A 26,725-nucleotide genomic window follows, 5' to 3' on the forward strand; every position below is an offset into this window, starting at 1 on the left:
TGTTTGGCAAGAAGACAACTGTCAAGAGGGTACTGCTTTTCATTCTGAGATATGGTGAGATCTGTTTCATCATATACGGCATTTGTGTGATTTGCATTCAGCTACCCAGATAAATACACAATCTCTCATGTACACACAGAAAATAGTATAAATATGCCAATATGCGCACACAACCATTATGACAGCAAAATAACCATCCAGTTGCCCTTAACATAAAAAACAGCACCCCAATGGAGATGTCATGGTAATTTAAGGACTCTTTGTTGTGACCAAGCAGATGTGTGTACGCTGACATGTCAACACTAAAAACAGTGAGGTACTGAAAGGATCCATGTGGAAAGTTGAAAACATTCAGTAATGTCTAGGCAAAGCATCAGACCACAGACTTACACAGAGGATGGTAGCAAGAGGAACATAATAGTACATAAAGACATTTACGTACTATTGTCATGTCTGCAATCAATGTGTGCGCATAAAAAGAATGGTCAGACAACTATGAGCAGTGGTGGTAGACTGAAACTGACTGAAGACTGAAGATACCTCAGCAGCCATTTGAGTGAACAGTGAACATATAAAAACACAGGAAGCTCTGCTGAAGGTCAAAATAATAATAAAGGTCACGTAAAGGGAAAAAAGTCACAGATGGGCCCATTATAATCTGCACCTCTTCATTATGAAATGATCCATGTTAATTTTTCTGATGTTTTATTAGACCACTATTTACCAATACCATTTACCAAGAGTAACTCCACATGCTGTCTAAAAGACCAACAGTATAAGATTTTGAATTGTCCCACTCCTGAAAGGAATGAATGAGAAAAGTAACAACCAAATTACACATGGAAGACCTTGAAAGTGTTGTGTTGAGTAGAAACTGGTATTTTTAACATCAGAGATATATATATAAATATATATATATATATATATATATATAAAAAAATCGGATTCAATGCAGTGCATGGTAAATCTAGGTACTTTGGTACATTTTAGACCATTATGTAAAAACATGTTTTTGATGAGCAATACAAAACCTAAAAATACAACTAACAGATCAAAACAGTATCTTAGCCACTGACAAACAGCCTGGTTAGTATTATATTGGGCCCATATGTGAAAACAGAAAAACATTTTCAACAGGCTTAACTGCCAAATATCACAAAGAAATGCACACACCAAAACAATTTTCAAACACCTGAGAAGAAATGGGGTGGGGGGATAGGGGGGGGGTGTATGTGTCCTAGATATTGTGACATCATATATTCAAAATAAGTCACAATATCCACTCTTGTACATGTTTTAAATGGATGATTAATTTCTTAATTGGACATGAAAATATTCACAACCGGTTAGTGTGGCTTTTGAGGATGGACATGGATTTTTAGAGGAAGCTAATGTAGGTTTAGAGCAAAATAAAGCAAATGTTAGCAAAATGGAGACCAAATTGAGAAATTAAACACGGAGGAATGTTTATTTTTGAGTTCTCAGTTCTTTATTAGATGGCTTGAATTCCCTTGACCAGTTCTCTTCAATACATGACTCTTTAAGCCAGTTAAAGGAGCAATGTGAATAACCACACATACGGATAGTGGACACTTCCTTTTGAACTTTATGAGTTCCTCACAGTTCCTTTGTACAGCAGAGAATTTCAAAAACTAATAATATTTCCACACACTGTTACACAGGCATAGCCAAAATCTTTCAGAGTTCCCCAAGAGTTAGAGAGGGCCATAAGGTAAGCTTCACAGTACACTGGCATGGCATATACCAACTGAGTGATATCTGGCAGAAGCACAACTTATAAAGGCCTCTTACAAACAAACAAACAAAAAAATCGAGTTCCAGCAAGTTGTGTGTAACTACTGGTAGTCAAAGTATTGGGGCTACATACAAATACTAAAAGTTCAAAGACAAAAAAAAAAGCACAGAGCAGTTGGTCAGAGGTGGCATTTGCGTTTCGGCATGCAGAGTTGTGCTTCAGAAAAGAACAAGTAAGGCAGGAAAGAGGTTAAAGGTCACATGAAGCTGGCTCAGGTTTGTGAATGTTGGGAGTGAGTGAGAGTTTTTCTTCCCCCCTCTTACATGTGTGAAAAGAGTTTTGTTCTATGCTGTGAGAGATAAAGACTGATACAGGAGTAGGAAAATAAAGAGAAAGGCAGGAGTTTTTCCTTTTGGTCACATTTCATAAAAAGGCTTGAGTAGCTCAAACTGCCAACACAGAGTCTTCAGTATCACTTCTTTAACTGCACTGTATCTTAGCCAGTTTACTCTTGCAATTGTTGAGATGTTCATTCTAACTCATTCTTATCTGGCAAGGGAATTCAAAAGGGCAATATTTATACATTACTATCAATTTCATAAAACCTAAACTAGCCATTTCAACTCACCCATGATTTAGAACAAAGATATACACAACAGGGTGTGCAGCATTTGGTACGAGATTCAACCCGGCTCATCCAGAATCCAATTCAATCAATATGCCACACATAAAGCTTCTACAGAGTGAAGAGACGCTCTAATAAAGGATATCTAATGTGCATTCCCTTCTTTGTACATTCAAGCTCATGATCTATGACCTTTACAACCTTAATAAATAACAGATACAAAAGGTTATTTATGGAGGGCAAAAGAAATAAAACATCACTGATTTGATTTTGAAGGGTTTTGGATAAATATGACTCTGTCTCCAGCATTATTCTGTGAATGTGTGCGTGTGTGTGTGTGTGTACACATAGTGTCCTGGTATTTTTAACTGCATGCCAAAGGGTTAACAACACCCCTGAAATTTCTACTGACAGGTTAATGAGTTGGGCAGTTTTGAATTGTATACTGTTGATTGTGGGAAGAGTGTGTGTATGTGTGCGGATTTGAGTGTGTTTATACCCAGAGGCCTGTCAGGCCTTTATGTAAGAAGCCCGTGTTTCTGGCTCTTCCTCTTTACGAGGCATCTGCCGTACCATCGCTCTCTGCTGCTGGTTCCTCCATAGCCTCAGCCAGTGCTGCTTCTACTGCTGCTGGTTCCTCAGCTACAGGCTCAGCCGCTGCAGCTGGCTCTTCAGCCACTGGTTCAGGAACTGGTGCTGCTTCTTCAGCTACTGGTTCTGGGGCAGCTGGTTCTTCAGCTACTGGCTCTGGGGCAGCTGGTTCTTCAGCTACTGGTTCTGGGGCAGCTGCTTCTTCAGCTACTGGTTCTGGAGCAGCTGCTTCTTCAGCTACTGGTTCTGGAGCAGCTGCTTCTTCAGCTACTGGTTCTGGAGCAGCAGGTTCTGGTGCTGGCTCCTCTACAGCTGGTGCCTCTTCAGCTGGGACAGCAGGTGCTGCTACTGCTTCTGCTGCTGCTTCTACCTCTTGCGCCACCTTCTCCACCTCTTCCGCTACAGCGGCTACTTCCTCTGCAGCCTCGGAAACCGCCTCAGCAACCTCGGCGACCACCTCCGCCGTCTCTGCGACGGCTTCAGCAACGCTCTCCACCACAGTCTCCACAGGCCCTGCCTCCTCTCCGTTAGCTTCAGCTGCTTCTAACGAAACCTCCTCTGGCGCGGCCGCCTCTTCGCCGTTCGCTTCGGCGGCTCCGCCCTCTTCCTCAGCGGACTCCTCCGCTGCTGCCGCCTCTTCTTCAGCTTCACCTCCCTCTGCTCCCTCCTCTGCCTCAGCAGCCTCCTCTCCTTCCTCATCACCTCCGTCTGTCAAAAGTAAACACATACACAAAAATGAGAAGCGTCCATTCATAAAAATGCATGCCCACACAGACATACACACCTGACAGCAGACTATATATGAGAGCTTCAATTCCATTTATCTTTTTAACTTTCCTTAGTGTACATTAATCCTTCAAATAGCCAGAAGGTAGTACTAGAAAACTCTGAATCAATTTGATTACTTCAATCACTGGCAGTAAAATGGTACAGTTCTACATTGTTACAGTTGTAGGACCTTGCCATTGAAGATGTGGCTGTTTAAGTTCACAGCTATACACCTAAGTATATTTAAGCAATGTCCCATAGAACACAGCATAGGGTTCTAGTACCTGACTCAAAAATTCACAATACTCTAATTCTTCAGATCTCACACACACACACACTCTCACATACAACCTCTCTTACCGCTCCATTCAGAAAAGTCTTCACCTGAAAAAAGCAAACCAACTGCAGACCAAATACAACCAAATAAGAAATCAATCACAAAATTGTAAGAAAACAAAAGCGCTGCAAACAGCATGCAAATGCAAGCTGAGAGAGAATAGATCATTAAAAGCAGAAAAGGGAGAAATAGGAACAGAAACGGAAAGAGAGAGGGCAGAAGCAAAGGGAGGCAAGGGGACAGGGGAAGAATAGAAGGATGGTTGAATCTTACCATGTATTCAAAGCTACCACTATCAGCATCTCTGAAAAGTCCAATGACAAAGAGAGACAACCAAAAAAAGGGGGGGTTCTGTTGTGCGTGTTTCTTTAATTCTTTAAAACCGAACAGAAAACTCTCTCGTACATTTCAATAAATACCAATCACGATGTTACAGAATATGTTTGAAATAAATAAAATAAATAAGATCAGTGGGATACAGGCGTTTGACAGGCGTTTCATTACGGGTACAGAAAGCAGGACTCATTAGCAGTGTCATTAGCAGTACTGTAGCAGAGCTGTGATTCATCCAAAGAGTCCTGTGACTATGGGGACCCAGCCGTGACCGCCCCAATTAGTTATACTCTGGAAAGGGTAAGAACAAAGAAACAGTTAGCAAAGGGGGCATAAATTATTTTAAAAAAGTAGAAACAGTAACTTCCAAAAAAGATTTTAGATTTTAACAAATTACAGTTAGCTTTAACTTTTTTTTTTTTCGTCTGTTATTGTTCTTTTAGTTTATTTTCGTAAACCTGTCAGGACTTTAGATATATAATAACATGAGCGCATGAGCGTGTGGTAATCGCTAATGCCACGAGTTCGTATGCTAATGAATATTTTTCATGACGTTGCTGTCTCGATTTTGACGCGGTGTGGTCTTTAAGGATATGGCGGTAAAACACACGACGGGTAACGGGGGGTAGGGTGGAGAGGAGGGCGGGAAGTTCAAAAGAGAATGAGGACGGATAAGGTTACAGACGGATTTAGATGGACTGTCCGATAGCAGTGGAAGAGTAGGTCAGCATACATGAGGAAAAGGCCCTGTTCTGACAAACAGGTTACTCAGTCAAATGGGATTTGGGGTAAGGTATATTTTTGGGTTACTCTGTAAAAAGGTACTTGAGGTAGGGTGAGGTACATTGTCTGGGTAGGTGGGGTGGGTGGAGCTCTGGGAAGTGATTTTTCAAGCATCTGTATCGTAAAATAATAACAATTTCAAATGATACAAACAAGCAATATTCCATAACAGAACCACTGCAGGCTAACTCAATTTGAAGTGACAAATCTTTCCCTAAATTCACACTGCACACATGCTAGCACATCACCATTTCGAAGACACTTTTCTATATGCTGATCAAAGTCAACACCAATAGAAAACTGCAACAAGAGAGGACTACAGCGAACTCAAGCTCCAGAATATTTCATTTCATTGGTTGAATATTCCATTTCATAATATTTAATTTTTCAGACTATAGTTTTACAAAAGTCTGCTCCGATCAACAGGTTATAGCACTGTTCCTATCAAGACAATTCTCACAATTCTCCATAGCCCAAAAAAAAAAAAAGTCTATTGTACTAAAAACCACCACCACAAAAAACAAGTAGGACTTGCTTGAAGCTTTTCACTCGTGGGAAAATCTTTGGTTGCTATACAACGGTTTGGCCGCCAATTAATAATTACTGATTATTTATCAGAACAGGGCTTCCTCTGTACACAGGTGAGAGAAAAGAATGTTAAGTGCTCCACGGTGGGCAACCAATGAGACCTCAGATCCAGAATTAAAGGGAGGAGTCATAAATTATGTTAGCAGTTGTCTTTTCTGGTAATTACACCAGAAAAAAAATGTGTATTTTGTGTCTGTGTGTATTTTACAGCTGGAAAGGCGTTTTCTTTCAAAACAGTAAAGAATCATAAAACACACCAATGACAACATGCAAAACAAGCACACCCCATGTATCATGACTCTCAGTGCTTTAATTGTTTATAGCTGAGAAATTAGTGTGATTTAATAATTCAAAATGACTCCAACTATTTCTGAAGATGACGGTCTCTCAAACCCCAGATACAGGTGTTTTTGAAACTGTAAATGCATTTTACAGTGTGCAACTGCGTGAAAGTGTAAGTCAGTGAGCATAGCTACAGAGAATAGTTGAAAGACTCTTAAGAGAACGCATTCAGAAAGAGATTTATCTTAAAATCATCAAATCCATGCCAAAGATCAAAGATCTCCTGGATTAACCTCTGGCATTCTGGGACAGTCAACACATCGAGACATGAAGAACTTAGAGAAAATGAACACACAGAATCACGCAAGTATAACTCACCCTCTTCTTCATCCCTGTCTATAGAAACAAACGCACAAAAAAAGAGACAGACAAAAATCAGATCACAAGCATCAAAATAACGCTTTATAAACATTTGTGCTCATGCATGTGGGTTGATACACTGATTCAATCCAAAAGTGCCTGTGTTTATAATCCCTAAAACTGAAAGTGAAACTGGGCTAACTTTGCCAACATTCATTGAGCCATGACAGCTGAAACAACAGCATGCAATGGTCCATAGTAATAGCTCCTGGCTGAATGAGTTCTTGATAGGGGTGTAATTCTAGATAAGAGTATGTAATACAGCTGCATAATTACAGCTTGGCTGCGATAACGAAGAGGAAACGGTTTTGGCAGAGCCCTGAAATGCATGATGACAGTTAGACACGTGGGAGTCCCATCAGCTGTTGGACCACCACAGAAATGACCAGTGCAGCAATGTGAAACAGGAGGGGCAGAGGTGGAAGGTTTTGGACCAAGTCCTGGTCTAGTCTAGGCGAGTTGAGCCGATCAGTGTATTCTCACCCTCTCATTCCAACACCACAGAACACTGTCACTCCCTATCTCCCTCAGGTATTTCAGTTTACAGGGCCATTTATTTTGACCCTCGGCTTATTACAGAAAGACAGAAGTGATAGTGTGTCTATGCCTTCCCTCTGCTGTGAGGAGCGTGCATCACAGACTTATCAAGGACAAAATAAACACAGAGGGAAATAGCACATACTGGGATGTATGTGTTTTTATACACACACACACACACACACACACACACACACAAGATATAAACATGCACAGATGCCTCAAGTACTCTTCTCAGCAGGAAATCAGCAGGAGGGCTGTCAGTCCTGCGTCGAGGTGGCCTTCTCACACAACATGTGTGAGCCAGAACGTTTCCTCACACAACCAGCTTAGAACAATGGCTTAAAGGGACACCGCCCCCCCTCTCTCTCTCTCTCTGTGAGTGTGTGCGTGTGTGTGTGTGTGTGTGTGAGTGTGCCTGCAGAGGGAATGCCTGTGTGTGGTCATCAGTGACTTTTCTTTAACATGCACAAACAAGCTCCAAATAATCCTAATCTTCAACCCCGCCTTGCCCCTCGGCTTCCAATAACAGCCAAGAACCAGTTTTCTCTGGCCTGCACAAACGTAAATTACTCAAACCCCTGTCGAGGTAGACCAGCTGATCTGGGGAAATATGACCCTGAAGGGTCGACTGGTCATTTATGTAGCCTGTAAACAACTGGGAGGCTAAAGAAACCTGCAGCTCAGACACACTATAGCTCCTCTACCACAGTGACTGATGAGTCCTTCAAAGCAGACAAGAGAAATGCTATAGCAGCATTAATACTGAATAGTGAATTGGCAAATAAGAGCCTGCGGAAAAAGTCAGAGTGGGTGGGACTTACTCTTGGGTGGCCATGGTTTGGGTTCCCATCCAGGTCGAGGACGAGCCTTGATCTCAGTGATGCGATCATTGAATCTGGCGTGGTCACTTGTCACTGTCCGGTATGTCTGTCACAAAAGAGTTAATCAGTCAGTTAGAGTTATTAAATTATATTAATCACAACTTCTGCAATATAAACACAAGCCACAATCAGATATGGCACAGACACCACGTGTCCATTAAAGGCCAGACTTGACTAACAGGTGCTAAGAGTAATTTAAACCAAATTGATTGTGAGAGCAGGGTTTGGCTGGGGTTTCACAGGAAGAACTTACATAGGCGAGTGCAGCTGCGAAGGCTCCACCACAGAGAACAACATAAACGATATTTTCCCCAGAACCACCAGGGACTGATGACATAAGCCTCCGAGGGACCCCTGTGTGTAAAAAAGAGAGAGAGCAAGCAATTGAAAGAGTGAAAGAGTGAAAGCGTGAAAGACAGAGAAAGAGATAGAGACAGAGAGGGAGGAAGAGCCTTTTGATCAGATTCCTACATTTAATCACAAACAGTGACTTCAGTAAGACAACTATTCTGGTCAACACTTAACACACGGCATGGAGAAACTCCTTCACCATTTGACCCCTGGTATGCACTTGTTATCTGAGGGCACAACTGCTGATACTCAGTTATATGTAGATTATCCCTCACTCAGAGCACCTTGGCACTCATTTGCTAAAGCCCCTGGTATATTTAAAGCGATTGGTCAATGCACTGGCATCAATGACTTAACAATCCCACCAGTTGTAGTCTAGTGCCTGAGCATTTGAGCTCCTTTCTGCCAAGCAAGATAACCACAGAGCTGATTGGATTGTGAAGAACAGGTTTAGGCATCCAGAAATATGCCTGTCAGGACTCATCTATCTTCCGCAGTGAAATATTCCTGCTATCAACGAACTCTAAATACCAGCCCTGCTACAACAGTAGGGCTTACATGACTAATGACAAAGAGACTCTCAAAATCTTCAAACAATATATTTAGAGGGAGAAACAGGAGACACACAAACCAGTGTGCCTCTGTGGTTATGCTTTCTAATGTACACTGTCAGTGAAGCACGTGTTTAAACAGTGTTTCCTGACACAGTATTTAAGATTACATTTGTTTCAGCCCTGGACTAGCAATCCTGGATCAACTGGTCCTGTGCTTTGACAATTAGGTAATAAGTTGAATCAGATGTGTCAATGGAGGACTAAAATAAATGTGTGTGAACTGAGTCAAGTTACAAATTTCACTTTGCTTGCTTAGATTATCACTGTAGTACGTCGGCTAGTAGACACTTAGGCCAAATGATTTGTTTACTACATTGCTGCTACTTGGACGCATGTCAAGAGTTTCCGTCCAGCTCGCTGATATCTGCCAACATCTTTATTACTCGGACAAACAGCTCTTAAAACCAGGCACCTAAAGTGAGAGATGTCATCAGAGGGGTCTAAACTTTTGCACAACTCGGGTTAGAATCAGTGACTGTACACTGCATTTTACCGCCCTGCCTAAATGTTAACCTAGACAAACAGCATCTAATTTTAGATTTTACACCATCACTGTAAACCACTAGGTCATACTCTGGGGCTTTATCATGGTTTTAGCAGACAAAGCTTAGGACTATCAAGGGAAATGTTTAAGAGGTCTGGGAATTAAAGTGAACACTGATTTAAGAGCTGTGTATGGTGAACCCCAACTAGACAAATGGTGCACTTTCTTTATAATCTCTGTCAGATAATCTGGTCACTCATGCCCTGCTAGAGTAAAGGGGCTATAGACACCTCCGTGTTATTTATATTGGCTAATCTGATAAGCCGTTTCAGGAGTCAAAGGCTGTAAGAGAGACTGAGTGAGTGACTATATATGCATGTATCAACTGAAAAAAAAAAAAGACTGACTTACTCTGGAGCAGTTCTGCTGATTGGAGAAGAGAAGAACTGAATATATCAGGGAAAGTAATCTCTGTTAATAACTCAACAGTGTCTTTCTGGACACACTATTTTATGCAATCAGTTTGCTCTCAGCAGGGTACTTTGCATGGCAACTGTTTGGAGAAGCAAGGATGGGGATTATTGCGATGGCAGAACCCTGGCATGTAAGACCATTTTCTGGCCACTTTCCCAATGTGGACATGCATTTGCTAGACAGGACATACAACAAACCACCTCTCTCTTATTCTGTGACACACACAGATACAGACCCAGAGTAGGTAAATACAGTGATGTAGTCTGGAGTTTTCAGCAAACTGAAGCCAAATGACTGATGTGGAATGTTGCTTAATTATAGTTCATCCTGCCCTCCAGGACTGTTTTTTGAAAATATTTTGTTTCTCACTTAACATACAAAGCAGCTCATGTATAGGAGTGTCATACGCACAAATGAGCAAAACATAAATGAGCATTATTTTAAAACAATGCTCAGTTTTCTTTACATGGAGGTAAGGATGCGTGAGACCGGTGCACAAAAACAGGAGACATTTTTCGTAACGTTACATTGTCACCAGCCTCCAATACAAGAAAGATCTCAACCTGAGTTATTGTAATTAAATGTCTCAAGTCGAAAATTGGATGCTGCAACAACGATGACAGAGATATTTCAGTCTATAGTACAAACATCATGTGGCTCTGACTGGTGAGCTCCACTCGCTAAAGCGAGCGTCCGCCATATAGGCTATACGATATGGCAGCATGGCTGTGAGGCAATCCTACACTTCTATACTCTAAGACCACCGTCACACGTTCGCAACCACGTGAGCTACGCCAACAACCATATTTCCATGCTACCCTTGATTTAACGAAGGTCAAAAATTAAAGGTCTTCCATGTCATTTAAGGGTGATCTATGTAAACGGGCTTCCTCGCTTCCAAAAATCTACATTGCGAAATTTCTGCTTTCGTAACCAGACTGTTTACGAAAAAAATATTGATTGATAAAAGCTAAAACTAGCCGAATCATATTCTGAAGTTTTCCTTCATGTCTGGTAGTATACTTGTCGGTGGTTACTGTTTAAAACTTTACGTTTAGCCCTGAATTCAGTCGATAAATCGTTAGATTAGTTCAACACTGTGCCACTAAGGGTACACTTGACATCAGTATTGTATTAGGTCGATTTGTACATTGTGTTCCAAGCGAACAGAGCGCCACTAGTGAAAACATGTTATGCACCAAACAGCATTTTGGTGATTATAACGAGCACGATTAGAGATATCGTGATGCCAAATGTATTTTTCTGACCTTCTCGCCTCCTTAAGGGAACATAACGGGTGCTATCTTACAAAATATAAACAAATAAATGGAAGCAAATTCAGCATTTTTAACAGACAACGGTCACGAGTTGTAACAAGTACATACACATTTTAGGCAAAAGTGCAGGACAATGAGTATGAATCTGTCTAAAACATAGGACATTGCAGGTCGAAATTAGAAGAGATTAAATAAGCCTACTGATACAAAGATTCTGCAACAAATATTCATCTCACCATCTCTGATCAGGGGGGAGCGGTGCGTCAGGTACTGCCGGGCCAAAGGCCCACATCTTTGCCAGGCCGCTCTACACAGAGACATCGCTGCGCGGCGTCCAAACAGCCACAGAAGGAATGCTTCGTGCGTGAACTACGGCTGCTAAATGAATGGGGTGTTGCGGACAGTTGAGACGAGAGGAGTGTGCGGTGGAGGAGGAGAAAAAATCCTGCACTCGCCAGAGCAGCACGCAACTGAACTGACGCACGCTTTTCACCAACCCGGTCTCACGCACGCAACGCAAACTCGTTGGAAAAGGTCACTGAATACACGTGGGTTAGACGAAACCTTAAATTCGTAAATATTGTTTTTCACACATGTGGCGTCTTAAAACAGTATCTGTATATTCGTACCAGCACATGTAATAAACTAATTAACGTCTGATTATGTAAATTGGATGTGTTGTTTTAAAATTCTTTCATTGTTCATGTCAAGGCAGCACAGTTCATTTTGGTGGTACAGAGCATGTGATGCGCATCTGAATCGTTAGACACACGATCAGGAGAGATGATCTCACCTATTTTAAAACATTATTGTACATAAATATCAGCATCAACGAATGATCAATCAGATTTATGAAATGAGGGCGGTAAAGGTGCAATAACAATTATGAACAACATTTACTGGTTTTGCGCTGTCACCCTTGCACATTGTAGTGAAAAAAACTTCGTGAAGAAATACTGGGATGATATCAGGATGTCCTGGACAGTCGCAAAGCTTTAAACATCTTCACACTTAACTGTCCCAATTTCGTGGAAAACACTGTAACACTAAAGAGAACAGTTCAAAGTTCGCTGTCATGGTCCTCTGACATGTACTTGACTGCACTGAGATGCAAATTATTAATGGATGTTGACCTTAAAACTACAGCAGAGTTAAGAAATGGACAAGTTTTGACTGTGATCAAAAGAATCTTACTGTGTATGCAACGTGTAAATACTGAATGATGCAACACTATCTCACACATAGTATTGTGGTGATCAGTTAAACACTAGTTTATTCAGCGTGTCAATGAATTGAGGTCATATTGTCTATACCAGAATAAAAGTAAGGAAATCAAAGAAAGATAATCACAGTAAAGGGGAACATAGTTCAACAAGAAGGGTACACCATTACCAGAGTTCATTCTGTGTCGAGTGCTCAGACCCAGTTCGTGCCAAGTTTTACCACCTGTGCACCCAAGACCCAGATTTGTCCCCCTTATTCTGAGCATCAGTGCCTGACGAACCCTGCAGTCACTCTGAGCTGCTCTCAGCGTTGACAGTTTGAAGTGAGCCAGTGGAAACAGACAATGTGCAGGGATCTCTGATCTATTTATTAGGACTAATGAACAGAGCCAACTGGGCAGCACATAAGGAGATAAGCACTCCTTTGGGACCACCTGCTCAAGAGCAATGTGTGACTGTTACACATTTAAGACAGCATTTACTCCATCAATGTGAAGGATTCTCCACTTAAATATAAAGGTGTGTGTATATGTAAAGGGGTATTTTTTTTTTTTTATTAAACCAGTAAATTGCTTCCTTCGGCTAACGCTAACCTGGGCAAAACAGTTTCAGTATGCAAGATGGTATGTAATCCCATGTGTTTTTATATCAAAAATAAAACACAAGAAGAAGTCAATACATAAATGTATTTATTACACACACTTCAATATTACCCCAGATTCCTGGGATATGAGCACTACAACAGATAAAGCATAGAGAAAAAACAGATGATGCAGAGGTTAGATCAAATGTGACTCCCATCTCCATAAGCATCTCACTTCACAACCTGTAAGGAAAATAAAAACACATTACAGACATTCATAGGGGCAGATGTGGATGAATGATGTTAGTGCATAAGGGCTGAAAACCAGGTGGGGTGACAACACTTTCTTATATGACCTGCTGTGATTGTGAGTGGCACCCATTCTTTCAGGCTATGAAACATTTCAAATTATTATGATTTTTGTGCTAATCCCATGGGCAATGATAGGTTGATAGCTTTGGACCTCTAATATATCTCAGTGTTTTTGTACGTTTACTATTTCCATGTGTCACACGTAACATTAGGTCATTTTTCACCTTTAAATTGGTTGTATTTACATTTGCTATTTCAGCTCTGTATTTGAACCAGAATGGATTAAAGAGTCAGAATATTTAATTGGGCCTGTAGTTAACCTTACTTAATTCCCTCAAGTGCTGTGGGGAAAACTCTAAGGCTGGGTAGTAAAACCAAGCATGCAAGCTTCCAAAATTTTTGAAAACTTTTTTTTAATTATTTGTTATGAAGGCACCCATTTAGTCATTTGACAGGTTAGCCCATACTTGCGTGAAAATGATTTTCCTTTTTTTTTTTTCCACACAAATGAGCCACCACATAATCAGTAAAGTAAAATCCCTGCTGTAGCACAGGTCTCTCTCTCTCTCATCGGAAGACACACTAAAAAGCCTGTCTTTTGAATCTGTCTGTTTGCCTTTTAATGAGGTACCATTGAGAAAAACAGAGAGAGCGTTAGTCTAGTGTATGACTCCAAACTACAGTGCAATCACCTACACAAATGAACTATGCTGCTTACGTGTTCCCATGGGGAATCACTCCAGGCCATTCCTTGCTTTGTACTCATTCACATCGGTGCTGTGCTGTTTGAAGAGCTGTAAGGGACAAATAGGAGATACACTTTATCAGAAAGTGTTCTGTTTTAATCTTCACTTGCATTACAACAATAAGGAACTCTGAATAATAACTTGTCTGTTAGCCAAGACTCAATGTGAAATCATTACCAGTGCCCACAGGAATGCAGAGGTCCCAAACGCTAGCCCCACACGCAGCATGTTAGGCTTGGTTGGATCTGGTTTGGTTGCAGTGAACGCGCTTCTGCTCACAGCTGCAAGGCAGACATTTTTACAATCAGTATGTTGATGGTTCTAAACCAAACCATCCAAATTTTTAAAAGTCTGTAGGTGAAAACAGGCACTCTATGAAACTTGTTTCTCCTCAGATAGCAGTCAAATGGTTCAGTTTCAAACCATGTTGAATGTAACACACTGTGGGTAACCGTGTTTCATCTGAACAGATATCCTGATATTTAATGGATACTAACAGTTTAGGAGGGTCTGAAGCAATAGGATCCATCTAGGATCCAAAAAAAATTTAATTGATGAAATTCTTAACTCGGGTTAATATGACATGCCAGAGAACAAATTTCAGCATGACCACAGCTAAAACAAACAAAACTTCTGACAGAGTCCATTCCATCCAGTAATCCAGTTATCAGATATCAATTAAAAGCAAATATCGTGAACGACACACGGACCTGAATCGATCACTAGACATTCACTGATTTACTTTAAACGGTCAATGAATGATGGAATTGAACGGGGAGATAATACAACAGTGTTGGGAGATTTAATATAGACTTGCTAGTATGAATAAAGCTCACTGCTTTGTATTCACAACGATCTTAAAACAAAGACCTGTGATCTCAAACGGCTATGACGATAAGACGTTCAAGATGACATGACAAGGTTATACACTTTTCGTACATTCTCGGTGTACTAGCAAAAGGTCAACTTTATATCCAAAAGGATAGCATTGGCTAATTATGCTAAGCTAAGGTCAGGGCCGCAAGGTCTGTGAGCAAAATTAATACAACTCAAGGAACATGTTCTTTCAGCTAATTAACATGTGCATATATATTTTCTGGTTTTATACTCACTCTTACTGACTGTTGGTATCCGAAGTAATAAGCGATTTAGCGGCATTCTGGCACTGCAGCTCAGGCCGTCAAATGCTGGCTAACTATATGCTAAGGTTCGATTCGATGATAAGTCGATTGTTCGTCCTGCTTGCCTGGAATGATCCGACGTGCACAGAGCAATCGATCGTAGAAATTTTTGACATTCTATCAAAAATCTGTGCATTTTGATGTACAAGGCCCTCTGTTACATTTAAGGCTTTAGTTTTATTCTTAAAATACGTTACTTTAAATATATAAATGTGTGTAGCATGCACAAAATAGTTTGAACATTTTAAAAATTGTCCGATTAAAAAGAAAGAAAGGATCATATATAAGAACAGGCCCAGCATAAACAATCATTATATTTTATATATTCAATCATGTATACACAGACACACACACACACACATACGTATATATATATATATATATATACCGGGTTTTTTTTTATCTCATCTCTCCATTATACCCCGCCTTTTCTATCTTGCCAAAACTGAATTGTTAGACATTCTTTGGTTAGACATTCTTTGAGGCATTTACTCCATGCACCTCCGCGATGTTACACAAATTAACCCTGTTAATTAATATCACCTCATAACTATTAACTTGTAAATGACAGGAAGTTCTTTATGTGAGTAGTCCTCCACTCCACGCCTGCGCAGAGCACAGTTTGACCCGGAGGAGAAGTTAGGCGGCCATTTTGGTTGTGTAGGGGGCCTGCTGTCACCACGTGAGGGAGAGGAGCCCGAAACAGACAAGTTTGGGTGACTCGAGGAACAGCCCAAGTAAAGATACAAAGAACCAGTGTAAAATTTGCACCTCTAATTCATGTGTTTAGCCAGGTTACGGAGTATAGTGTCCATTAAACAAGAACAATGCCCTCAGTGACACTGCCGCCTAAGGAGAACGCTCTCTTTAAGAGAATATTGGTAAGTTGGGAGATAATTGTAAACAGGGACTGTTGGTTAATAATAGCCAGCAGCATGTGTCGATACCTTGGCTATTTTTAGTTCCCATCCAGAGTTTAGCCAGTCGCAAATTTAGTTACCTGGTAGATATGTGTGTTTCTTGCTTATTGTGTCCTCCTTGGTTCTTAGCTTTAGTATGCCTTTGTGTTAGTGCATTCTGTCCGCTGTGCAAACATTGGCATCCTTACTTCAGAAGCATTGCCGTTCCATATAAATGTCAAATGGCCTTTCCAGTTGTATCGAATGTATTCTAGTAACCTAGCTTTTTAACTACCCTCTTTGCTACCTTTGAGAACACCTCGCTTCGATACCCGAGAACGCCGAAAACTAACTTACCAGCCAACCTAGCCAAGATAACTTTGTAGCTGTCACCACTAGCATTAAGAGTATGTGTCGTCTTAAACTGCTAAGCACGTAGCAGGCGAGTAAAAGGAATATTGAAGTGGTAATGATGAATTAGTTGATTGTATTTAAGTAATCAGATACAGTTTAATAGACACGGTGCATCGCTGTACAGTTAAACTTGTAGCAGTCAAAGAGGTTAGTGTAAGACAGTGTATGGTGTCGGACTTTGCTATGTCATACAGGGGACTGATTTTTACAGTATAAAGTTGCCTACGCACAAATGCTTAATTGTGTCGAAATCTGGGAAACCTTGATGTTCATATATGGGAGCTGAGGGCAACCTTCCGGAGTTTCTATTGGTCAGTCAGACGCGGAATTTCATTCCTCCATTCAGCGTTTTCGTTTTAAACGCTCGAGTCTTTGAGTGTGCCTGTGAAGACAGTTTTTGTCCATGTGTAACTCTTCCTTATGAAGCGGGAAACTGAGGCTAGCAGCCTGCGTCTATTCCTAGAAAATGTAACTTGATCAGGAAGAAAACATGATCTGTAACCACCTCTCTGTATATCAGCATGCTTTTGTAACTTGTTCCTCATTGAACAACCTGATGAACTGGCAGTGTTGTATAAACTGTCCTCCTCAAACTACGAACACTCACCTACATGTAATGAGAATATCGCATACCAAACAGGACCCGCCACGCTAGTTTAGTCTGTGGGGTCGTGCAAACCTGCCTGTGCCAAAGGGGCATTCCTTCGCATTAGTGGTGTATGCAGATTTGGCAGGCTGTTTGTTGGACTCCTCAATCCACTGCTCATCACCAGAGATGGCTATCTGTTTGCCATCACGGCTTTGCTTTTAGGCAACCACTGGCATGTCCCAAAACAACAGTAAAAAGTAAAAATAAACCGACGAGCATGCAGTTAAAAGAAGAATAGCATTCCCCTTGGAGACTACTGTAGTAAACCTCAGGTAGCATAATGGGGAAAAAAATCATGTTACTCTGCTGTAGGACTGTTGAAGAGTTGGGTTGTTGGACTGACATTTGAAGCGCTTGTGGCGCCAAATTCTAAATGTTCTGTAAGCATAAGAGCAACATCCCTGTGCTGGAATCTGGTGGTATGTCATTGATGGTGTGGCATGTCTGAAGAACTCTGTGTTTATAGGACAGTGATGCTGATGCTGCTGAGGAAGTCATAGGCACAGATGGACAGATGGCAGACTTTTTCAAAGCTCTCTCTACCTCTCAGCTTGGTTTAGATGAAGACAGAATGTAGCCTTTGCTCTGCTCTCCTTGAATTAAGCTATAATTAGTCTATACTGCCTGCAGTATAGCTATACTGAAACAAGAAACAACAAATGAAGGCTGTGCTGTCCAGACGTAGCATAACTGTTCAGTTTATATATATACATTGGTAGTTTGTCCAGTTTAATACCCAATGTCATTTAATGCCCTGCACTTTCCTCTGGGTTTGTGTGTGAATGGCTGTATTTGGCCTTGTCTTCCCAAACTAATTAATTCCGCCTTAACATGGTTAAGCTGCCCTGAGGATCCAGTAGAACCCAAATGAACCCAGCAGCTTGCCATCTGGTGGAGGCAGACTTGATCAGCATAATTATCTGTTGCTTTTTTTTCCCTTTACTTTATTTCTAACAAATCCCACAGCTACAAAGGTGTTTCTCTGAGATGTAAGCAGGATTCAAAACAGGCCATGTTACAGTGAGTGTAAAGATTCAAAGCAGGCCGTGTTACAGTGAGTATAAAGATTCAAAACAGGCCGTGTTACAGCGAGTGTATAGATTCAAAGCAGGCCGTGTTACAGCGAGTGTAAAAATTCAAAACAGGCCATGTTACAGTGAGTGTAAAGATTCAAAGCAGGCCATGTTACAGTGAGTGTAAGGCGGTGCAGGCTGAGAGCTGGGGTTTACTGTTGTCACTCAGTGAGTGATGCTGTGTGAGTTAGATTTAATGTTGTCACTCAGTGAGTGATGCTGTGTGAGTTAGATGAATTGAGAACTCTGGAGCAAAAAATCTCCACCCTAGTCAAGGCCTCTTTGGGACATGATTTGCATCCATGTGTCCATATAATAGCATATTTCAGTCAGGACAAAATAGTTCAGGTTTTGTAGGTTCTGCTGAAGGCTTTGGTTGATTTTATTTTATTCTTAAGTTTGTTCTGTGTCTGAGGTGTGTGTCTGTTCAGTTCTCCATCAGGGTTGTGTGCATTTGCCCTGTACTGTATTGGAGGTCTGTCTGTCTGTGTCTCTACATGTTCCCTGTCAGATGTCTGTTCTGTTTTTTATCAGAGATGCTACGAACACAAGCAATACAGAAATGGACTGAAGTTCTGCAAACAGATCCTGTCCAACCCCAAATTCGCCGAGCATGGAGGTAAGCCCAGTCCTCAAAGGCTTTTTTTAATGACTGCTCTGTAGTGATGGATTTGGGCAGTAACTTTACACACATGTGTCTACTCTGTCACTGTCATTTAGAGACCCTGGCTATGAAGGGCCTGACCTTGAACTGTTTGGGGAAAAAAGATGAAGCCTACGACCTCGTTAGACGTGGCCTTCGTAACGACCTCAAGAGTCATGTCTGTATCCACCAATATCCCACAATCCCCTGGTCTCTGAAACTGTGCTTTAATCATGGTTTTGTTCACCTGCTGAACAGGTAGCAGCACTGCTGTGATCACAGATAAACATCTGTTGTGTTCTGCCAAAGGTGTAAATCTGTAATTTATATCTGTGCAGGTTCATTCATCTGTTGATTAATGCACACCTTCCTTACTTAACCTCAGTCTCTCATGACTCAGTGGATCAGTGTAAGGCCTCTGTAGTAAGCAGGTGTTTGTTGACCAGTTGTCTGTGTGTGCCTGTGTATTGTCTGTGCCTGTGTATTGACTGTGTATTGTCTGTGTGTGTATTGACTGTGTATTGACTGTGTGGTGTGTATTGTGTGTGCATTGACTGTGTGTGTGTGTGTGTGTATTGTTTGTGTCTGCCCGTCCTTAACTCGCATCCTCTCAGGCTGGCATGTATATGGTCTGCTGCAGCGCTCAGATAAGAAGTATGATGAGGCCATAAAGTGCTACAGGAACGCACTAAAATGGGACAAAGACAATCTGCAGATCCTCAGAGACCTCTCACTGTTACAGATCCAGATGAGAGACCTGGAAGGGTACAGGGTGAGTGGTGTGTCTACATGTGTGTGAAGGACAGACTCTGATATGAAAAACCTATTGCACCATCACATTTGCTGTTCTCTCTGTCTCTTTCTCCTCTTTTACTCATCAGGAGACTAGGTACCAGCTGCTGCAGTTGAGACCAGCCCAGAGGGCGTCTTGGATTGGTTATGCCATTGCCTATCACCTCCTGGAGGACTATGAGATGGCCGCCAAGATAGTAGAGGAGTTCCGCAAAACACAACAGGTGTGTGTGAGAGAGCATATGTAACACTCTGAATTTGTTTTGATCTTGTTGGGATTTGTGCAATGGATAAGTGTATGTACTGCTTTTGTGACCCTCTTGTGTCTGTGAATCTAAAGTAGTCTACGATTGGTACAGTATGTATTGTACTGCTCACGTGGTTGTGCTCCGTGTGTTTGCATTGCAGACATCTCCTGATAAGGTGGATTATGAGTACAGCGAGTTATTACTGTATCAGAATCAAGTGTTGAGGGAGGCAGGACTTTTCAAGGAGGCTCTCGACCACCTGACTAGCCACGAGAAGCAGATCTGTGACAAACTGGCCGTGGAGGAAACCAAAGGTGTGTGTGTGTGTGTAACAGTACATGTATTTCCTTTGGGTCATTTGATATAGGACTTCCAATATGTATAGCTAAGCAAGCATTCCTCCGCTAGGCAAGGATTTATGCAACGTATAGCACACAATGGTTATAGTATCATTTTCATATGAGAAACTGCATTTGAAAATACATAAGTTGTTGTTATTCCAGTATCTCTTGCTTATCTAAGAGCTGAAAACAGTGCTGTGTTCTGAACACAAAAAAAACCCCAGGCAATCAGCTGTCATTTGCCGCCTTCTCAGCAGCTAGTTAAAAATAACAAGCCAGAGAACAGATTTTTTTTTCATTTCTTTTACCAAATATATTACTGTAAGAGATCTTGGTCTTTGGCCTGAGTTGCAGCAGTCTGACATGATTGAGTGGACAGACCCAATGTGTCCCATACAGTGTATGTGAGTTTGAGTACTTATCTGAAGCATGTGTAATGTGTTTACAGGAGAGCTCTTTCTGAAGTTGGACAGATCAGCAGAGGCCGCTGAGGTTTATCAAAACCTGCTTGAGAGAAATCCAGAGAACTGGAGTTACTATCAGGGACTGGAGAGAGCACTGAAACCCGGTATAGACACACACAAGGACACCAGCTCCACTATCATAGTATTTCACAACATTTTCTGTTGTTAAAACATAGCCCACAGGAACATCAACTCTAAGTTGTATCTTATGAAGAGGGGTGTGTGTGTGTGTGTGTGTATTAGCCAATGCAGAGGAGAGGCAGCAGATCTATGAGGAGGCGTGGGTGAAGTTTCCTAAAGGTCTGGTGCCCAGAAGGCTTCCTCTCAACTTCCTCACAGGTGAGTGTCTGCATTTGACGGGGAGTGTATGTGGACTTAACTCTGTGTGTGTGTGCATGATTAACTGTGTGTGTGTGTGTGTGTGTGTCTCTCTCTGCTCAGGTGAGAAGTTTAGGGAATGTGTGGACCGTTTTCTGAGGATGAACTTCAGTAAGGGCTGCCCGCCTGTATTCACCACACTCAAACCTCTCTATCACGACAAGAAGGTGAGAGGGCAAACTTGTTTGTTAGGGGGTCATATGATGGACTGTGTGTGTGTGTGTGTGTGTTAATTTCGTGTCATTCATGTGTGCTTTTCTGACAGGTTTCAATCATAGAGGACTTAGTGGTGGGTTATGAAACAACATTGAGAAGTTGTAGAATGTTCGACCAGAATGGTGAGTGGAAACAATGATGATGAAAAGAAAATATTGAAATTACACACAGGTATGATCTCAGAGGGCCACATGCTGCTGTTATGGGTACAAATCATAACAGTGAATTGGAGAGATGTGAAGAACGTTAGTGTGTTTGGATATAAATATTTGGTTCATTTTACCTGATGAATGTATTTGTGTCTCTACTGATGGTAGACAAACTGTGTGTTAGGTCGTTACAATAGTTTATAATGTGTAAATGCGTGTTTTGTATCGATAAATGTGACATTGTGTGTTGATGTGGGTAGCGTTTTGTATGGAGAAAAGCTGAATATGAATGGTGCTTAGGTAAATTTTGGGAGTGAGGTATAATGTGACTGGGTGTGATGGCGTATTGTAGAGTTGTTAAAGTATGCTACATTTGTTGTTGTGTAAATACCCGCTGTGTGTGGGTATGTGTGTGTGTTTTGTTGATGGGTGAAGATGTCTGTGTCCGTTGACAGACGACGGCAAGACGGAGCCACCCACTACTCTGCTCTGGGTTCAGTATTTTCTCGCCCAACATTTTGACCATGTTGGCCAAACAAGCCTGGCCCTGGAATACATCAACGCTGCCATTGAAAGCACACCAACACTCATCGAACTGTTTGTTGTCAAGGCTAAGATATACAAGGTAACGCACAGCCTCACAGAACAAGACTGTTTTTAACACACACACACACACACACACACACACACACACAATGACAGCATCACAGAGCAAGACGTTTCTCTCTTCTCTCTCTCTCTCTCTCTAGCATGCAGGGAATATTCGTGAGGCAGCCCGTTGGATGGATGAGGCCCAGGCTCTGGACACTGCCGACCGCTTCATCAACTCCAAATGCGCCAAGTACCTGCTCAAGGCTGGCATGGTCAAAGAGGCCGAGGAGATGTGCTCCAAATTCACACGGGTCAGTCACACTGTGTGTGTGCACGCGTGTGTTTATGTTAAAAATGGTGTAATAGTGAGAATTTGGTATGTGTGATACTACGGACTGATTTGTGTGTGTGTGTGTGTGTGTGCGTGCGTTTTGCAGGAGGGCACGTCAGCGGTGGAGAATCTGAATGAGATGCAGTGTATGTGGTTTCAGACTGAATGCGCTCTGGCCTATAAATCTATCAACAAGTACGGCGAGGCCCTCAAGAAATGCCATGAGATCGAACGAGTGAGAATCACCCAAGTCTAGCACACATCACCACATCACAAACATGAGCCTCTTAAACAGCATTCCCCAGAGCTGAACAGCCCCCCCCCCCCATTCCATCCTGTTGTGTCTTGGCCAATGGCACGCGTTACAGTTCAGTGACATTTAAAAGGAATTGTAAGCATGGTTTAAATGAGCACTGTTTCTGCTCTTGTGTCAAACAGTTCTGGCTGAACACCAATGTTTAGAGTTCAGTGTGAAACCTGTTTTGAAACAGGCTTTAATTAAAAATAGCTGCAGCTAACTAATCAGAAATTATTAAAGTGATTGGTCCAGAGATGGGCTGCATTGGCAATGATGGGACTATAATATTAGAATGAAACCCCTGCCCCCACCCCTAGCAGGTCCAGGACCTCACACTCTCTCTTAGTTTCATATTAAGAAGATTAGGGAAATACGAAAGATTCATTTTTTTTCTCTCTCTTTCTCTCGTTCTCTCCAGCACTTTGTGGAAATAACAGATGACCAGTTTGACTTCCATACGTACTGCATGAGGAAGATGACTCTGCGTTCCTACGTGGACCTGCTGAAGCTGGAGGACGTGTTGCGCATGCACCCTTTCTACTTCAAGGCTGCCCGCACTGCCATCCTCATCTACCTCAGTCTCCATGACAACCCCCTCACCGACGACAACAAGGAAAAACAGGATGATAATGGTAACGGACAATTCCCACCAGAGTGTTGCCACGTCACAGATTTGAAGGGATCTTTGGATGAACAGATAAGCAGAGATAGATGGGTAGTAATAGAGGAGAAATGTAGGTATGATTTTAAGTTTTCTCTGTGTCTCTCTCTCATGTAAAGCCAACCTGTCGGATAAAGAGCTTAAGAAGTTGCGGAATAAGCAGCGGCGTGCACAGAAGAAAGCACAGCAGGAGGAAGAGAAGAAAAATGCAGAGAAAGAAAAACAGCTAAAGAACCAAAAGAAAAGGAAAGATGAGGACGAAGAAGAGATTGGGGGATTTAAGGAAGAGCTCATACCAGAGAAACTGGCCAGGGTGTGTGAGAGGCTGTGTGTGTCTGTGTTTTTGTCTGTGTGCGCACACATTTGTGTCTGTGCTTTTGATTCCTTAGCCCACAAGTGAAAGGCTGTTTCCACACAGTACTCAATCCCAAACTGCTCCCCAAACGAGCTGTTAATATCCATTTTGAAATTGACTTGTATCCAGTTTCCATGTGCTTACCTCACCCAGAAATGGGATTCATTCACAAATGAACACTCAAAGACATCACCTGAGTGATGGCAGTAATTTGAGAAACAGTGACAGATTTGGCACTAATCTGTACAACAGTTTGCAGTGGAAGCCATTTGGAAGTGTGTTCTTTTGAGGCCACATTCAGTAAGTTCTCTAGAAACAGATTTGAAAACAGATGTCACGTTGTGTGTGTGTACTCTGGAGTTTTGCCTTGGTAGATGAGTAGGTGCAGCCTACTAGCAGGCCTATGAGTAGTAGCAATTCTGATGTTTCTTATTCACAACACTGAAGTCACAGCACGTACAGATCTGGTCAAGGGATTTTAGATTTAAGATGTTCTCATCGTTCTAAAAGCAGACACATGAAGGGGGGTTAACCTTTAGTTGCAGTGCCAATGAAGTCAGAGTTAATGGGATGGCAACTTTGTGTTTTTGTTTGACCTTTACATTCAAGCATGAATTGTGGGTTTGTGTCCTTTGGTTTATGTGTGTGTAACTTCTCTGTGTAACTGACATCTTTGTGTGTGTGTTTGTAGGTGGAGAATCCTCTAGAGGAAGCAGTGAAGTTCTTGAACCCCCTGAAGACTCTTGTGAAGAATAAAATAGAGACACACCTGTTGGCCTTTGAGATCTACCTCAGGAAAGGTGAGTGTGTGGCGCACACACACACACACACACACACACACAGGGGCAGTATGCTCTGATATCTGTTGGCTGTGCTTAGAGAGAATGGGCCTGTGTAAAATTTGACTAAAGATGTGTGGTGTTTGGGTTGTGTTCTGGTGTGTGTGTGTGTGTAGAAAAGTATCTGCTGATGCTCCAGTCTGTGAAGCGAGCCTACTCCATCGATCCCAGCAACCCCTGGCTGCACCAGTGTCTGGTGCGCTTCTTCAAAGGAGGTATGGTCACACACACACAGTCACTCATTCATTCACATCTAATCAGCAAATGATTCCCATACACACACCAGTGCAATCCCAGCTATAACTGTATACAAACACCACACTTGCATTATGTACTCACATTGTACACACAGAAGTTTGGATGAACTCATTTATTTGAAAAAAGAAGTCATGTAGAACTAATCATGCTTTTTTCAATAGCTCTGGTCCTGTTTTTAAATAGTTTTAAGCTTGAATGTTAGCGTGTTCCTCTAAGCTGGTGTTTGGGGGTTTGTTTTGTCAGTGGAGGATAAAAAGGCTTTGCCACAGGCCGTGCAGACTGTCCTGAAGCAGGAGATCACCAGACTGTTTGGAGAAAACGACCCCAAAATCTTTAACAAGAACTTCCTTAGCAAGCATGCTAACTCCATACCCCACAGACTAGCAGGTACGTATGCACACTACACCCTCAGTTTTACAGCCTGCAAAACAACGGCTGTACACACACACACACACACACACACACACACACTGCATGGCACAGCAGATATGACCTTGACAAGTCCAGTACGTGAAGCTCTAACAGCGACTGTTTTCCTCTGTGCAGCCGCTAAGATGATGTTTTACTTGGAGCCTTCATCTGAGAGCACAGCAGCAGAGCTGGCTACTTCACTGGATGAGTCCCTCACAGGAAGAACCACAGAGGTATGCATGAGCACCTTTTAGTTTTAATGAGCCTTATTACAGATGACTTCATCACTGCCTGATCCTTAAAGATTATATTCTGCAATATAATTACAGGATTAAATCCTGCTCTTTCTGATCTACTCTTTCTGTATGTACGTGTGTGTGTGTCTGTACCAGAATTGCTCTGAGGTTGTGCAGGCCTTGAAGGATGGCAGTCTGGGCTCTGAGCAGCAGAAGGTTCTAGAATCTTACCGCGCTTCCTGCCACAGCCTGTACCCCTATGCCCTGGCCTTCATGCCGCCTGGTTACCAAGACAACACTGCCGTCACCACAAACGGAGACCTGTCGTCCGGAGACCACGAAGACATGCCCAACGAGATGTAAGAGAAGCAAGAAGGCATCCAGTTTGAGGACAGTCACCACTTGTGTCCTGATCACAACAGCGACCAGAGCAGGACTGAAGTTTCTGCCAACACGTCAAAGAGAAAGAGAGGAAAGAAAAAACATGTCTGTTTTATTTTTGTTTTTCTTTTTTACAATATTGACGATGACTACTCTGGAAAATTCTTTAAAAAAAAAAAAAGAACAATAAACGGTGTATATAGAGGGGAAAAAAAAAACAAAAAGAGGAGATGGCTATGATGCACTCACTGTTTATTGCCATTTTCTTCTGACAAATGCATCTGCTTCTCATGTTTCTAAAGAATAATTTATATATAAAAAATATTAAAGAATTTACTAAAAAAAAAAAAAGGTTTGAATGAGGAGCAATACTGTGGTAGTAGGACGGAGTGGTCTTGGGGAGGTTAGTGAAACTGTGTGCCAAACCTGTACGGTGAGACTTCAGACTGCAGTCAGCACATAAGAGAATGTATTACAATGCTGTACTCCTTGTGCCACCAGCGATGGATGTGACGGGAGGATGCTAAGCTTTGCCACAGAGGAAAAGACTGTACAAGTGACAGAGAACTGTCTAACAAGTGACAAACACATTTCTTTCGCTCTTGTTTGTTTACTGTTTTAGTCTTTTTTTTTTTTTTTTTTTTTTCTCCCTTGGCTTTATGATGTGTGTGTGATATTCATCAACTGGAACACATTGGATACTATCATGATTACCACGGTTACATTGGGTTTGGAATTTTTTTTGTTTGTTTGTTTTTGCTGTTTGCGTTTTTTTTTTTTTCTCCAATATCACAGTTTCTGCCTCTGTGCCCCCCCCCCCTTTGTTCATCACTTAAGCTTCATATTCTGAATAAAAACCACACAATCCCATTCAGACATTCACAAATAAGGAGTTGCAAATAAAACCAAGATTAATTTAAACAGCTGGTTCTTGGGACTCTAATTTTAG

At 41.8% G+C, this 26,725-nt stretch overlaps 3 protein-coding genes across 4 annotated transcripts; 1 reads left to right on the forward strand and 2 right to left on the reverse strand.

Moving 5' to 3' along the window:
• Positions 1-1,464: 1,464 nt before the first annotated feature.
• Positions 1,465-11,517, reverse strand: mgarpa (mitochondria localized glutamic acid rich protein a). Of its 2 annotated transcripts, none has more exons than XM_030767392.1 (5): positions 11,341-11,517; positions 8,158-8,258; positions 7,845-7,950; positions 6,442-6,459; positions 1,465-3,680 (listed from the first exon to the last, which is right to left on the reverse strand). In XM_030767392.1, the coding sequence occupies exons 1-5, from the start codon at positions 11,423-11,425 to the stop codon at positions 2,935-2,937; spliced, it is 1,056 nt and encodes a 351-aa protein (XP_030623252.1). In that variant the 5' UTR covers positions 11,426-11,517; the 3' UTR covers positions 1,465-2,934. The 2 variants fall into 2 exon arrangements, with proteins under 2 accessions (XP_030623252.1, XP_030623260.1); XM_030767400.1 differs by lacking the exon at positions 1,465-3,680 and adding an exon at positions 4,078-4,701.
• Positions 11,518-12,999: 1,482 nt separating this feature from the next.
• Positions 13,000-15,175, reverse strand: ndufc1 (NADH:ubiquinone oxidoreductase subunit C1). The gene is made up of 4 exons (XM_030786537.1): positions 15,081-15,175; positions 14,146-14,249; positions 13,941-14,016; positions 13,000-13,153 (listed from the first exon to the last, which is right to left on the reverse strand). The coding sequence occupies exons 1-3, from the start codon at positions 15,124-15,126 to the stop codon at positions 13,957-13,959; spliced, it is 210 nt and encodes a 69-aa protein (XP_030642397.1). The 5' UTR covers positions 15,127-15,175; the 3' UTR covers positions 13,000-13,153; positions 13,941-13,956.
• Positions 15,176-15,841: 666 nt separating this feature from the next.
• On the forward strand, positions 15,842-26,120 carry naa15a (N-alpha-acetyltransferase 15, NatA auxiliary subunit a). The gene is made up of 20 exons (XM_030783067.1): positions 15,842-16,030; positions 18,719-18,803; positions 18,905-19,009; positions 19,442-19,599; positions 19,709-19,843; positions 20,028-20,181; positions 20,657-20,776; positions 20,916-21,011; positions 21,114-21,217; positions 21,316-21,388; positions 21,871-22,040; positions 22,165-22,317; positions 22,444-22,572; positions 23,054-23,267; positions 23,416-23,609; positions 24,343-24,451; positions 24,607-24,705; positions 24,992-25,135; positions 25,295-25,392; positions 25,552-26,120. Exons 1-20 carry the CDS (start codon positions 15,977-15,979, stop codon positions 25,756-25,758), a joined length of 2,601 nt encoding a protein of 866 aa, XP_030638927.1. The 5' UTR covers positions 15,842-15,976; the 3' UTR covers positions 25,759-26,120.
• The last annotated feature ends 605 nt before the right edge of the window (positions 26,121-26,725 follow it).

The sequence above is a fragment of the Chanos chanos genome, chromosome 1 (assembly GCF_902362185.1).
Source record: "Chanos chanos chromosome 1, fChaCha1.1, whole genome shotgun sequence".
Lineage (NCBI taxonomy): Eukaryota > Metazoa > Chordata > Actinopteri > Gonorynchiformes > Chanidae > Chanos > Chanos chanos.

Coding starts and splice junctions, on each gene's coding strand:
- ndufc1 (XM_030786537.1), bottom strand. CDS start 15,126: ATGCCGCTAAATCGCTTATTACTTCGGATACCAACAGTCAGTAAGA. Junction 14,250..15,080: donor GATACCAACAGTCAGTAAGA/GTGAGTATAAAA, acceptor TCTGCCTTGCAG/CTGTGAGCAGAAGCGCGTTC. Junction 14,017..14,145: donor CTGCATTCCTGTGGGCACTG/GTAATGATTTCA, acceptor TGTCCCTTACAG/CTCTTCAAACAGCACAGCAC.
- naa15a (XM_030783067.1), top strand. CDS start 15,977: ATGCCCTCAGTGACACTGCCGCCTAAGGAGAACGCTCTCTTTAAGAGA. Junction 19,010..19,441: donor CGACCTCAAGAGTCATGTCT/GTATCCACCAAT, acceptor GCATCCTCTCAG/GCTGGCATGTATATGGTCTG. Junction 21,389..21,870: donor TAGAATGTTCGACCAGAATG/GTGAGTGGAAAC, acceptor GTCCGTTGACAG/ACGACGGCAAGACGGAGCCA.
- mgarpa (XM_030767392.1), bottom strand. CDS start 11,425: ATGTCTCTGTGTAGAGCGGCCTGGCAAAGATGTGGGCCTTTGGCCCGG. Junction 8,259..11,340: donor CTCCCCCCTGATCAGAGATG/GTGAGATGAATA, acceptor TTTTACACACAG/GGGTCCCTCGGAGGCTTATG. Junction 7,951..8,157: donor TCGCAGCTGCACTCGCCTAT/GTAAGTTCTTCC, acceptor CTTTTGTGACAG/ACATACCGGACAGTGACAAG.